The sequence below is a fragment of the Papio anubis genome, chromosome 4, assembly GCF_008728515.1.
Source record: "Papio anubis isolate 15944 chromosome 4, Panubis1.0, whole genome shotgun sequence".
NCBI lineage: Eukaryota > Metazoa > Chordata > Mammalia > Primates > Cercopithecidae > Papio > Papio anubis.
Window position 1 is genome coordinate 11,286,078 of NC_044979.1, and position 15,780 is coordinate 11,301,857.

At 38.4% G+C, this 15,780-nt stretch overlaps 1 protein-coding gene across 1 annotated transcript in view; it reads right to left on the reverse strand.

The window, feature by feature from the left end:
• The window catches only part of CNTNAP2 (contactin associated protein 2), a 2,167,939-nt gene that overhangs the window by 841,255 nt on the left and 1,310,904 nt on the right, over positions 1-15,780 (reverse strand). The window contains exons 11-12 of the mRNA XM_031664956.1: positions 10,694-10,823; positions 8,357-8,499 (exon numbers count right to left, since the gene is read on the reverse strand). Of these exons, the coding sequence (XP_031520816.1) occupies positions 8,357-8,499; positions 10,694-10,823 (273 nt within the window). The remainder of the gene's footprint in view (positions 1-8,356; positions 8,500-10,693; positions 10,824-15,780) is intronic.

Sequence of the window (15,780 nt, forward strand, 5' to 3'; positions counted from 1 at the left end):
CATATCATCTGAACTCTTTACAATGATATTGGCAGGCACATACTATTATTCTTATTAATAATGAAATAGGGCAGTGGTGTGCTAGTAAACCAGCTCTATTAAAAGTATCTTGATATACAGGGTTTGTCAATTTCCCTAGTATAAATTCTTCCATCACGGTCCGGTTCAAGCTACCAAGGTTTACCAAGGTTCTGATTCAAGCTACCAAGGTTTACCAAGGTTAAACCATCAATTCAATTTTTTTTAAGTATTTAACAATTACTTCTGTTTCTCTACAGAACTCTGAAAGGAACTTAGCTCAGAGTTCAGTTCCTGCTTGAATGTCTTCCCAAATATCTTGGTTCACATTGTTCTCTCTCTCTCATATCATACATACTTCCTTGATGCTAGTTGGACGCATGAATCTCTGCTCACTGCAAGCTCTGCCTCCCAGGTTCACGCTATTCTCCTGCCTCAGCCTCCCAAGTAGCTGGGACTACAGGCGCCCACCACCACACCTGGCTAATTTTTTTTTTTTTTTTTTTGTATTTTCGGTGGAGAAGGGGTTTCACCGTGTTAGCCAGGATGGTCTTGATCTCCTGACCTCATGATCTACCCGCCTCGGCCTCCCAAAGTGCTGGGATTACAGGTGTGAACCATGGCGCCTGGCCCTGTTACCTTCTTATAATGTATTAATGCTTTTATTACTTATCCTTATAAAGTTATTTTCTTTATAACTACCTTGTGTACTTCCTAAGAAAAATGGCTCTCATCTATGCTTTTGTATTCACGTAGTGTGCCGCATACAAAAGAGATGCATAATATTGTTGAATGAGTTGAAACTGTCTGTGATTGAAAGATAAGCCTATACACCAAGTTTGAAAAGCTAAAGACTTGCCGTAGAAACTTAGTGACTAATGTCAGTATGGAAACCAAACATAGTTTGGTTTCGGAGAATTAAAAAGTATCAAAGGAGAGACACATATTATTTTTTACTCTAATTCTCTTTCCTGTTTTTTGAGCAGATATTAACCTTCCTGAAGTTCCCTTCCTTATCTTCAAATTAAACTAGACTCTTCCCTATATCCTTTTTTTCCATAATTCAACCTGACAAATGTGTTAAAATGGGTGTTTTCTATTCCTTTTTCTCTTCACTCTGAACCTTGGATAAAACATACACTGGGATTCAGACTACAGGGAATTTAATGAATAATGCCAGCTCCCTCAAGACCTAGCACTGGCATTTTATAGCTTCGGAGAAGTTCATAGGATCACAGCATGTCTCTGCAGCACACTGCTTTTCAATATGCATTTGCAGATCAACTTCTTTTTTTTTTTTTGCCAAGACTCAAAGAGAAAAACATATTTTTGAAACTATTGAAAGAGTCTTTGCAAAACTGAAATTAAATCCTTTCTTTCTGTATTTAATCTTGGTCATCATTCCAAAGCAAGACATGAAAGAAGGGATTAATTTGAAATTTGGTCTGCCTTAGAAATGTAAAGGTCCTTGGGCTGTGTTTCTCCAAATGACCTGCACTATTTTAATCCAGTGTAATTTATTTGGTTGTAGTCAAAAGATAGAATGGCCTTTAAATCCCCTTCCAACCGTTCTTCCCAGGTAATACTTCCACAGCTCTTTCCATCTGATTTTATCTGTAGGTGCCAGATGAATATGAGAGTAAAGGAGCTGCTGGGATGATTGTTTCTTTGTGAAAAAGTGTGATTTCAGGAAGTGACATCACTTGCCATTGTTTCTCTTAGCTCCCAATGCTTTAGCTCTGGTGAGAACGCGAGCTTTTCTTCTAGAGAATACACACAGCTGAGCAAGGGCTTATTAATATTTGACTTGTGTATATTCTATTGAAAACCACATTCTCTACCAAGCACCATGCTGAAATTGCATCGCCTCACCCTGATTTCTCCCTGTCCATCTGGTAAGAAAAACAAACCCAGAAATAGAGCAAACAAACCCTTGGAAAATACAATCTGAAAAGTTAAAATAATTGCTTAAAACAAATAATTTGTGACAAAGTATTAAATAAATTTATTTTTCCCCTATGTATCCACATGTATCCATATTTTGTAAACATGAAAAATGCCAAGCTAGATTCTAAGAGATAAGGATGCCTTAGGATTTATTCCTAGATCACAATCCCGGTGAACCAGAGATGTGGAAATAAGGTGCTAAGAACGTTTATTTTTAATGAAACTATACACATTGTTGGAGGGGGCTACATCCTAGTATTCCTGCCCTCTTCCATCCTTTACTTCACACTCCAGCATCTATTCCATATACGGAATGGAGTCAGTTCTCAACATATTGATGAATGAATAAGTTATGGTAGCCATATGGGTCCTTAGTGTCCTGCAGTCCTGCAGTTGGGTCCCATAGTCACTCCTTACTAACAGGGGCACACTGAGCATCTGACATAGATCGTGGTGTGGGAATGGGATGGAAAGTAAAATTGAAGGAATTTGGTAGTTGCTTGCTTGATGACACAGATGCACAACCAGACTACATAATACCATATCTAGATTGGAAAGAGTAGATGTACCCCATGCATATAAATCAGCTAGTGTGGCTATTATACTGGCTAATAAAAACCTGTATCTTTTCAATGAGCATGTACTGAAATATTGAGATATCCTATGATCTTTTCACTGAGAATCACTGATATGAAAATATGGCCTGTGTTCCGAATGAAGAATATACTGATGAGTAGATGCGACTTATACTCAAAGTAAAATTTGACTAGCTGTTTTTTGAAACTTAGTGGTATAAGTTCTTTAAAAGTAGGACATTTTCTGAATTTAAAAAGCGCTTATTTTTATTATACTTTAAGTTCTGGGGTACATTGAAAAAGCATTTTAATAAACAATATCTCATTGAATTTTCAAGAGGAAATTTAACTTTAGAGACACTAAATGACTTGTCTAAAAACACAAAAGCAAGACAGCACAGAGGAGCGGGGGCGGAGAGATGGGGAGGAAAGTGATTAAATCTGAATAATTCCTATTTTATTGCTGTCAGTAACCTGTGGTGTGGACTGGAAAAGCTGACTTCACCTTCTATAAGTATGAGTGAAATCCACACTAACGCAGCAAGCGTGTTTGAGGAAACAGAGGATTTATAAAGCACGGAGACAGTCATTTTTCTGGAACTTAGACATGTCCAACTGATGGAGAAGTAAGTTTGGCCACATAGCCTAAGGATCTGAGGGTTTGACATCAGGACATCTAATTTCAAACCCTCAGTGTTTTCCCCTCTCCATAACTTCCCTCTAGCAAGGATACACATATAATATTACATGATAAATCAAAAGATTGTTCTGTTCATGTTATTCAAATTTCATAGAGTTTAAAATAAACTTCTTGTCATGTACTAGTAATTATTGAGGCATATCAGTATCTATTTCAGAATAACTCCTACAGTTAGCCAGGATAGTAATTGATCACACTCTATGATATAAGGGGTCCCCAACCTGTTAGGAACTGGGCCTCAGAGCAGGAGGCGGGCATTACCGCCTGAGCTCTGTCTCCTGTCAGATCAGCAGCAGCATTACATTCTCATAGGATCCTGAACCCTATTGTGAATTGTGCATGTGAGGAATCGTGGTTGTGCACTCCTTATGAGAATCCAGCTAATGCCTGGTGATCTGAGGTGGAACAGTTTCATCCTGAACCATCCCCTCACACTCCTCCCCCACCCTGGTCTGTAGAAAAACTGTCTCCTATGAACCTGGCCCCTGGTGCCAAAAAGTTTGGAGACTGCAGATCTAAGATACCATTTTTGCTGCAGCTTACTTTGCTACCATTACTACAATGTCATAGTTCTCACAAATTACAGTAATGAACGGGGTGTCTTAACCTGGCACAATATTTTCCTTAAAGATAATTTGAAATACGTAGTTTTTTTGCTAATATCCTAAATTCCTCCATACGATTTCTTAGAATAATGTTTAATGTCTTCTGGTAGTTTTTGGTATTATTGTTACTACCCTCTCTGCCTTCCATTTATCCATATTTCATTACTGGACTTGATTGTGTTTTTCTGTTTTCCCTGTAAGTTTACTCTCTCCTTATAACTTCACTATCTTGATAAATTTGTATAAAGGGCATTGAATAAAATTTAGAGAAAACACTTGTTGCACTGGATACCCTTTGACATTCAAGAGTGCTTGGAGCCAGTGCACGTTCACTGCATGCATAGTCTGTGCTGGGTGAGCCTCAGGTTTAAAATGGTGGATGAAATGTGGCACCACCACCTGCCAGAGATGTAGAGCCCAGTGGAGGAGAAAGATATTATTAAATAATTATGAATAATAAATGCAAAATCATAACCATTGCTAGTGCTAAAAGAGATATGTGTGTTTTAGAATAAGAGGATTTGGGCCCAGCATGGTGGCTCACACCTGTAATCCCAGCACTTTGGGAGGCTGAGGCAGGCAGATCACGAGGTCAGGAGATTGAGACCATCCTGGCTAACACAATGAAGCCCCGTCTCTACTAAAATTACAAAAAAAAAAAAAAAAAAAAAAATTAGCCGGGCGTGGTGGTGGATGCCTGTAGTCCCAGCTACTCGGGAGGCTGAGGCAGGAGAATGGCATGAACCCGGGAGGCAGAGCTTGCAGTGAGCTGAGATCGCACCACTGCACTCCAGCCTGGGCAACAGACTCCAAAAAAAAAAAAAAAAAAAGAATAAGAGGATTTGACCTAACTACAGGCTCATGGAAAGCTTTTCTGAGATGACTGCTGAGCTGAAATCTGAGGGAGGAGTAGAAATGTACTAGACAAAACAGAGAGGGAGATGTGCAAATGTCCTGTGGTGGGGGTAGTGGGATAGGAGGGGGAAAATTGTGAGAGTGCAGGCCATGCATCAAAGACAGAAAGGAGGCCAGTGCACTGAAGGGGAGAATGGGAGGAGAAGGAGGAGAGGAAATCGGGTTAAAGACATGGCCATATCACGTAGGACCTGGCAAGTCAGGTGAACTTGCCCCAAAGGATGGATTCCAATTCCCTAAGGCTAAATATCTAAGTTTTATTGTAGATACCTGATATGGTTTGGCTCTGTGTCCCCACCCAAATCTCACCTTGAATTTTAATCCCCATGTGTTGAGGCAGGGACCTGTAATCCCCACATGTCAAGGGAGGGAGGTGATTGGATCATGGGCGAAGTTTCCTCCATGCTGTTCTCATGATAGTTGGTGAGTTCTCACGAGATGATGGTTTTAGAGGGGATTCTTCCCCCTTCGCTTGCAATTCTCTCTCTTACTACCATGTCAAGAAGGTCTTTGCTTCCCCTTTGCCTTCCACCACGATTATAAGTTTCCTGAGGTGGAACTTATAAGTCAAGCTGCGTGGAACTGTGAGTCAAACCTCTTTTCTTTCTAAATGATCCAGTCTCGGGTATTACTTTATAGCAGTGTGCGAATGGACTAATACTACATCCAACACAATTCTTACCCAATGACTGCTTGTTTTTGTAGCAATGCTCAAAAACTCCAAGTTAGCATTGATGCCTAAGTTGTAGAAACTCCAAATGGACAGAGATACCAAGTTTCTTCGTGCCAATACATCTAGCTCTTGCCCTATGTTAGTGTGACTGCAAAAAGTAGGATTAAATTTGTTTTGAAAATTATTATTTGAATTAAATCAATTATAGGTGAAATTATAGGTGGATTATCAATGACATGGTATGGGCTGTTGAAATCCACTGTGCCTCTCAGATGTGCTGTAAAAAGGTGCAGTACAATTTACAGTTTACACATTTATGAACCCAGAGGAAATGCTCCAGCATATGGCATGTACAATTGTTACCTTGTACATTTAATTTTTTCTCTAACATTGGCTAGAAAAAATTTTACTTTTGCTTTATTTGGCAATGTCAGGACCCGTTCCTTACTAGTATTTCAGATTTTTTAAATCTCGTGGTTTTAAAGTTAAAAAAGAATTATATAGGTCACCTAGTTTATCTCCTCCCGTTTCCCCTGGAAACGTGAAGTCTATATATTTGGGCAATGTGAAAATCTCTTCTTTAATAAGAAGATCTGCAAAAATATTTTCTGTCAGAATGCACATCTGACATGTAATAAATTTCCAAGGATAACATTGCTTATTTTTGCCAAACACTAAAATACTATCCTTTGACCTCTTGCATTCATTAAGTTAGCCAAAAGTTTTCATATTATTCAGGATATTCTAATGAAATTTTAGAGCAGTTCCACGCAAGGAACTAATAGTATATATAAGAATGATTGGCCAGGCATGGTGGCTTACACCTGTAATCCCAGCACTTTGGGAGGCCAAGGTGGGCAGATCATGAGGTCAGGAGATCCAGACCATCCTGGCTAACACAATGAAACCCCATCTAAATTAAAAATACAAAAAATTAGCCAGGCATGGTGGCATGTGCCTGTAGTCCCAGCTACTCGGGAGGCTGAGGCAGGAGAATCGCTTGAACCTGGGAGGCGGAGGTTGCAGTGAACCGAGATCGCACCACTGCACTCCAGCCTGGGCGACAGAGCGAGACTCCATCTCACCAAAAAAAAAAAAAGAATGACTGAAGTCTAAGAGAGGACCTGACAGCATGGTAAGAAAAAAGTGTCCACTAAGCCTTGAGATAAGGGATAGTTTTTTGAATTTAATTTATGTAAACTAAATGATTTAAAATCATTGTGAAAGTGTAAGGAATGTATGTATAAAAAACAGGATGAGAATTAGATACTAAAGAGCATTTGAAGTATTGCAGAGCTTGGAGACCAATTAGAGCGTATCTGTATAGCAGTGCTAAGAGGAAAGACTCCAGCTAGAAACATGGAGTTTTGCTCACATGAAAGACACATTCTTGGCCAGGCACGGTGGCTCATGCCTGTAATCCTAGCACTTGGGGAGGCCAAGGCAGGTGGATTGTCTGAGCTCAGGAGTTCAAAGCCCGCCTGGGCAACATGGCGAAAACCCGTCTCCACTAAAAATACAAAAAAATTAGCCGGGCATGGTGGCGTGTGCCTGTAGTCCCAGCTGCTTGGGAGGCTGAGGAAGGAGAATCGCTTGAACTTAGGAGGCAGAGGTTGCAATGGGCCAAGATCGCACCACTGCACTCCAGCCTGGGCAACAGAGCAAGACTCCATCTCCAAACAAAAGATACATTCTTACAGTGCTTCTGGGAGAGTGAAGCAGGGATAAGTCAATATAATAAACACAAACTAACCAACATGATCACTTCAGTCCCTTTGTCATGGTTTGGTGTTCAGATATGCTACAAGTCAGTTCTTAAAGGATTTATGGAGAGTGGAATGCCTGTGTAAGAAATTTTTTTCAAGTATAAAACATCAACAATTTGATGTATTTGCATTTTGTCACAAACTAGCCTCTTTTGTTTTTAAACAACAAAAACTGGCTTTCCTTTTCCTGTGATCTGACTGTCTTCTGGGATCTCTGGCTTTGTCTGTGGGATTGAGTTGTCTACTCAACCCAAAGGGAGACATCCTGGCTCCTCAGGGGAGTGGTTCATGAGTGACAGTCCTCCAAGCCCTACAGATAATTTATGTAAAAACAAAGTCCCCATGTATACACAAACCAAGAAATGAAAACAAGAGACATAGGTTTAGGAGGCATACAGATTTATCTTAATGCTCTTGAATTCTTCTACAGAAAAATACTATGGAAACCAGTCATTCACTGCAGTCCAAATCTGCCATAAAAGTGATAGCAAACAATGTATGGTGACATGAAATTAAGGGACACGGTTTGTGATTTGGGCAATTATTGGTATAGAAGCTCAAAGGAAAAGGACAATTGCTCTGAAAGTGATGAAATGACAAAAATTTATTGAGTACCACATATGCCAAAGTTATTCTCAGCATCTTACGTGCATCATTTCATTTAATCTCACAATGGCTTGATGAGGTGAGCACTGTTAATTATCTATTCCTACAGGAGAAAACTGAAGCTCAAATAATTTAAATGGCCTAGGGTACAAGTAAGAAAATGGTAGAATCAAAGTCAACACAAGGCACTGTGATCAAGCAAAAAGGCTTCTCTGTTCCATCTTGAACTAGGACTTCTAGCCTGGATGATCACAGGTCACTCATAGCACTGCTGTCTCATCCTGACCAAGCCCGGGCTGGTGTAGAAAGTGTGCTAAAATACTGTGGCCTGTAATGTTTGAAACTCTAACAAATGTTCTTTTATGTTAAACTTTAGATTTTAGTTAGCTGCTTTTTCAAATTAAAAAATACTATTTAAAATAATTAGCATGATTTCTTTTCAAGATGAATGTTTGGTCTTCTGCAGGAAATAATGAAGCAAAATATTTTACATTACTTACAAAGTTAAAATCCACAGAATACAGAATAAGTAACTGCAAATCTCAGCTCACTGGCTTTTAGAACGCCAGGAGACTTCAGTCAAAGACAGTGCAAGAGAAGTCAAACGATTGACCACAAAGTCACACAGCCTGATGATTTTATAGCTAGCGTCAGACACATCAGAGACTGCGGTCTTTGCACTTCCATCTTCTTGCTATGAATGTAGTCACTGATTTAGTAAAAATGTAGAATTGTTCATTCTGTGTCAAACTCAATGGCAAACATTTTATCTTCTTACATTTGTGCCGTGTGACATTTTTGACTAATCCATGTCAGTAAGTAAGACTGTATCAAGTCTTTCAGGTTATTAGGAGGCAAATGGCCTTCAATAAGCTACAATGTACATTTTTCAGAAGAAATAGTCACCAGCCAACCCTCTCTTGAATTATGCAGTATGGTCTTTTCACCTCTATTTATGCATAGGTTGGATATTCAAAATTTTGGCTTCATTTGAAGAAGACAACAAAAGATCAGGCTTTTATTATTAAAAAGAATGATTCTGCCTTTAAAGATCCAACAAAATGGAGCAAGGAACAAGTAAGAAGGAGCAGCAGAACAAAAGACAGTTTTCGTGTTTTATCTTTCAAGCTGGCCACTAGTGCCAAACCTAAACACACTTAGGACATTTCTAATCCTTGGAGTCATTACCCTTAAAAAACAAAACAAACCTCAGCTACTCAACAAGTAGCATACATTTTAAATTTTTTTTTTGCCTTTTTGCTGTGTATTTTAATGATAGAAACAGCCATATAAAAAGAATAACTTACTTTTCAGTTCAATATAAAAGCCATCACTGAGATAGAAAATCCTTGCAGCCACCACCGATTTCTTGCTTTTGACCACTGGTTAGCATTACCGTATTTCAGGAACAAGATCCCTTGTAGTTAAATATGGTATTTATAACATACGATACAAATTACGCTAGTGAAGGTATCCAGTTTCATCAACATAATTCTAGCATCGTATTATGTTTAATAAATGTCACGTACTGCAGGTTAATATTTTGATGTGATTGGTGAGGAAAAATTTTAGTTATAACTCTTTTCTTTGAATTAATTTCAATATCAATCATTTTTATTCTTTATTCATTAAAATACTTTCATATATGTAAACACAGATAATGAATCTAATAAGTATCTATTTTGACCTTCTTGACATCTTTCTATTGTTAGTTTTGTAAAGATTTCCTTTGCCTCTTGTTTTTGAATATTGACCTAAACAAATAAACGTGTGCAACTTTGTAAGTCAACATTTTACAATACATTCAAAACACAATTTCTTCTTGCACTTTACTACAAATAACACAATGGAAAGGCTTAGAGAGCTGTATGACATTTTTACTATACCCAGGGCTCTACTCTGAGATAGTTTGCTTGTCACTATTTCCTAGAAGTAAAGTGAAATCTGTTTGTATAAATGGAGGATTTAGATATCAGAGTTTCAGTGTTTGGGCATACTGAGAGAAGCTTGAATCTCTCTTTTTCTCTTGTGCTTCCTTCCCTACACATACACACACACACACACACACACACACACGCACATACATATGCACACACTACCCAACAGTTGACTCTCTTCTCATAATTATACGATTTATGCCAAATCTGTTTTCAAAAGTGCTTTGTTTTCAAAAGTGTTTTGCAAATGGCGATGCATTATTGGAAAATTAATATTATAAGAGTTAGCATTAAATTTTTTAAGTACGAAAATTTATTTTTTATTTAACCTTTTGGAATAAAGTTGTTATATAAACCAAGGCACATTTGTGTTATACTAGTCATTTTTGCATGTTACTTTTTATTTTTGCCATTTTAAAATATTTTTACCTCTTATGTTTTCAATTTACATCCATTGGCTTTTAGATATTCCATTTCGGACTCATTTCTTTGATCTAAAAAAAAAAGGTAGCCGAACAGTTGGGCTAAAGCACGAAGCAGCCATCATCCAGGAACTAAATGTTCCAATTACACTCTGTCTCCCTCTCTGATTAATTGATAGATGAGGGTCCAGTCAGAGACATCACACTAACACAATTTCCCAAAGAGTCGACCCAGCAGACGTGAGTTAGACACAGAGAAGCGAACCTAAGTTTGGCCTTCCAATCTCAACTACGTGGTTATGGAACAGAGGAAACGCTGGTCCTTCTTTTTGAGTCATTTTTACTCATTTTACCAGAGAACATATTTTAACAAGTAGAATAGTATTTTTTTTTTTTTTTTTTTTTTTGGAGAACTGACAATTGGAATCTTGGTTTTTCAGATTCGAGTGATGTATTACGTGGATTATTCAGGTTGCTGAGCTTCAAAGCACAGCCCAAGACTTGAGATTCTCATGCAATTACAAGATTAAAGTGAGATAAACTGGCACTCACAGTTGTGGCAGGTGGCCCCACTGTATCCTGTCTCATCACAAGTGCATCTGAAGCTGTCCCATGTTTGCGAGCACTTCCCACCATGCTCGCAGTGATTGGGCACACATCTGTCAGAGAGAGAGACAAACAGAAATAAACCAACAAACAAATGAGATTTATGAGTGGCCAGATTCCAAGCTGTCTGGGCAATATATCATTTCAATGCCAGGTTGCTTTACCAAGGCAATTAATCCTTGTTAGTTTAAGCAGATTAATATGATTCATGATGGAAGGTGCCAAGCGCAACAAAGATGATGTATCACAGGCCTGGTGCTTCCCATTTTTTGAGTAAACAGTAGATACTAACAAACAACTGAGGGATTTACTTGAATATCACAGATTCATTTCATTTTTCTTTTATCCCAAAACAAAGACAGCAGCTAAATTCCCTCCTGGTGAAAGATCGAAGAAAAGTTGTCTTATTTCTTGTTTTATTCTATTCTTTATCAAGCCAAATACTGATTTAAAGAGGGGTATCGCCAAGTTTTTCATAACAATTTGAGTTTTTGAAATACTGTCATGATAACAGCAATGAAAATATACTAACCTAGAAAGAAAAGACTTCTAAAACTTCCAAACACCTATTTCCCACTGGATAACTAAAGCAGCCTGCTTAAAGACGCAGCAAGCATAATACAGAGGAAAAAAATGCAGGTTTTCTCTTCAAATCCGTATCTTTTTATTAAGATGACTAATTGTAACTACGTAACTTAATCTTTCCGAACCTTAGTTTTCACCTTTGAAAAATAGGATAATTCTATCTTACAAGTAATTTTAAGGTTTGGAGATCATGTTCATGAAGTATTAATAGACAATTAATAGGCAGGAAATAGTGGGCCAATAAATAGAAGCTGTAGGTATCTGAAACACAGCCTCCAGGGCACAGCTGGACTGTACCTCAGAAACTGAGAGGCTGAAATTTGTCCTGAAACCTCCCTGTTTCAATGGCACAAACCCTTTCCTTTCTCCTGGTTCCATCCATCCGCTCATCCCTCCCATCAATTCCCCTCTCCATCTACCCCACAACCTGATTTTTGTTATAATCCTGCTGAAGATGCTCACAGATAACAAAGGTATTCATTATGATGTACCAGTATTCACAGAGGACATCTAGACTTTCACAGGGAACTGTCAAAAACAGGAAAACTTTCCCAGATTAAAATAGCAGAATCTATAATCATGGGTCACAGGAAAAGGACAGATAAACAGCCACCCAGCAAGCAACGCCTTTATCATAATGCCCTAGCAGTTCCCTGCTACAAAATCCGATAGAGCTGGCCTCAGAAATAGCATTCTCCAACTCCTGTTCTCAACTGACCACTAGCCATGCCTAAAACCACCTGTAGCAGGGCTTGGCTCCATTTGGCATGGAGCCCCTGGCTCTGAGTAGCTGTACTGTTCTTCCACAACTTCTTACAAACTTTTACTGCTGCAACAAACATGGATTGAGCACTTGTTGTATGCACAGAACTATGGAAAATAGAAGATGACTAAGACTGCACTCACAGCCTTGCAGAAGAGCTCATAGTTCATATAGAAGTAGATACAGGATGTATGAAAACTACAGTGCAACGAAGAAATGAAAAACAGCATAATTCAGGGACAAATAAAGTACTATGGGATTTCACATGAGGAATCACATGTACATTTTGGGCACAATTGAAAGCTTTTAGGTTGAGACTCAATAAATGGACAGGACTATAAGAGAAGAAAATGAGAGGAAGAACTTTGGGGAAAAACACAATATAAACAAAAGCATCTTGTTGAATTATCATGAGGGATGGAAAATTCACCCTAAATTTAATAGGCACTTACTTTTTATAAAATTTGGGCTCAGTGTTATCAAGGCTACAAAGATGTTTCATCTCCAAATTTGAGTGGAGGTGGGTGGGGATCTGATTCATGAAAAACGCAAACCCAGAAGAATTTGATGAGTCATAAAAGGTATATGAAATGCTATAGAAATTTGGATACTAGAGGAGTTACAGGTGGATGATGAACAAAGGGCTTCATGAAGTTCAAAACATTTCACCTGAGCCTGAAGAGTTGTATGTTTATGATTAAAATGTTGAAAATTGTTCCTAGCAGAAGAGGTGAGAAAAGCACTGATAAGGAGGTGGAAGAGTGAAAGTATGGGCAGTCCAGGGTTGTGAGGGTCCTTTCCTATAGCCACTATTCTGTACGGGCCCTGAGGCGTGGGGACACACACAGCAGAAGGTGTTTACATCCAGAGCAGGTGGTTCTCCACATCATGGAAGGGAGCAATGGGCCAGACACTTCAAAATTACATGAAACTAAAACATCCTTGATACTTAATTTTGGAATTCAGTACATATATGGTGTTGTATGGTATATTTACTTTCTAAATTATTGTGGGTTAATATTAGCTCAGCCTAATATTGAAAGTAATTTACATCAGCTCATTATATCAATTAATTTGGGGGAAGTAGTGCAGAAGTGTACTGAGTAGCAAAGGAAAACCAGGCTGGAAACTAAATGTGGTGTAAATAATGGGCACAGTAGAAAATCATCTTGATGATAGAAAAGATTACTGTGTTCTTACACGCATGCAAAAAGCATATATCCATCAAGTGAGATGAATGAACACAAGTCATCCCTCTGTATCTGCGGGGGGATTGGGGGATTGTTCCATACCCCCCCCACCCCATAGATACCCGAATCCACACATTTTCAAGTCCCTGTTATAAAATGGTGTAGTATTTGCATATAACCTATGCACAGCCTTCCATATAATTTAAATCATCTTTAGATTACTTAGACTTATCATTGTGTTGTTATTTTTTATTTTATTTTTCTATCTGCCATTGGTTGGATCCACAGATGGATTTACAAATATAGAGGTCCAACTTTTAATATTTTTCTTCTTTGAATATTATTTTTATTATTTATTAATTTTCTTACTTATTTTTGAGACAGAGTCTTGCTCTGTCACCCAGGCTGGAGTGCAGTGGCACCATCTTGGCTCACTGCAACCTCTGCCTCCCGGGCTCAAATGATTCTCCTGCCTCAGCCTCCCAAGTAGCTGGGATTACAGGCGTGTACCATGACACCTGGCTAATTTTTGTGTTTTTATTAGAGACAGGGTTTCACCATGTTGGTCAGGCTGGTGTTGAACTCCTGACCTCAAGTGTTCACCCACCTCAGCCTCCCAGAGTGCTGGGATTACAGGCATGAGTCACTGCCCCCGGCCGATTCTTATTTTTAAAATTGACATTCTCCCTATGATGATTATGGGTATTCTAATTCTTAATGGTGGAAAATGTTTTATTTTCTATCCAAATTGGTTCAGATATAATTGCAAACCCTATCACCATATATATTTTTTAAAAAGTTAGGACCAGTTACCAAGCAAAACAAAATACTAATTAACCTAGCTGCCCCTTTCCTATTATTTCTTCTGTATTTCCACAGAATCAGTAACCTATGTCCAATACACTATTATTGCATTGCTTAGCAATGGTTTGTTGAGCACCTGTCTCTTCTGAACTGAGAGTCCTACAATTAGGGGGTTTTATCTTACAATTCTTTATGTAACTAGGTACATGCTCAGTAACCACCTACTGACATGTTGACTGAAAGAACGGATGAATGCAATACTAGAAAGTTACACCACCAAGAAACTGAAGTAATTTCAGAATATCTCTTTTACTGTGAGAAATATAGATTGTTTGTATCTATGATTTTATTCTCAAATCCAGATTCTTACACTAATAAACTAATTTTTTTAGTAGCCACAAGGAATGTGTAATTTGTTTCATGGTGTGTCCTAGCTTGGAAGTTTGATTCACATAAAAAATAAATCAAAATGACTCGACTGCTTCTACTTGAGAATGACTTGACCGGGATCAGGAAGGTACAGGGGAGAAGTTGGCAGGTGTCAATTTCTTGCGATCAAGGGATTCCAGAAGAAGTGATGCATCCAATTAACTCGGGTTCCAGACAGCCCTGCCTTCTCCGTCGAACTCATACTTTTAGTTCCAGCTTTCAAAATGGTTTAGAATCAAAATGCATTTTATTGATATAAAATTCATTTAGACTTCAATACTTATAAAACAAACGAAAGCTATATTTTGGAAGGTCAAATGGGCTGCAATTACTTAAAGCAAAATAAATCAACGTGGACAGAGAGTGGCTGCTTAGATGGATGTCACAATTCAATCCAGGGCTATGGATGACAGTTGCACTTTTATTTTACCCATAGCATCTCTTTTATTTCTGAACTTGATTTTAAATACAAAGCATTGGGAAATTTGGGATTCACAAACAGAAGAAACTCCAGATTTGTTTGTTTGTAGTAGCTTACTTTGTAGTAAATGGATATTATTTAATTAAGCAGGGATAGTGGGAGAAATTTTATTTCAAATCCAAAAAATGTTAGCCTGACAGCATAACTGTAATGCCTTGCTAATCATCAACGCAGCTTGAAGGTTTTTTATCTACAGTGTTTAAAGTTAAAATAGACATTTTAAAATAAAATGAAATCAAATCTTTGTGTTACCTTCAAAACCATATTTGGTTTTGTAAAACCTGACATGAAAACCATAGTCATAGCACCATGACTCCAGAAATGCACATGGACATGTGTTCTGGTGATACCAAACAGCAATTAACAGTGCCACTTGTATCAGAGTAACTTGCTGTTCTGTATACACAGAATCTTTGGGACTCAAAAGTAGGGTTTCTCAAACCTTTGTGTGGATAGGAATCTCTTGAAAATCTTAACGATTCTGATTCTTGCAGTCAGAATTGGAGTCTGGGATTCTGAAATCCTAACAAGGTCCCAGGTGATGTACATGTGGTCGGTCAGAGAACCACGCTTGGAATAACAAGGCTCTAGAGCATCACACTTCTCTGCAGCGGGGGCTCAAAGGAGAATGCAGATGCTGAGTAGGAGGAGAAAGAGCCCAGGAAGGGAGCACAAGGAGGGAAGACAGCCTGCAGCCAGGGTTAACATGATCTATTCAGTCATTTCTCCTAAGACTACTTTTCCATAGGTCTTCCTAC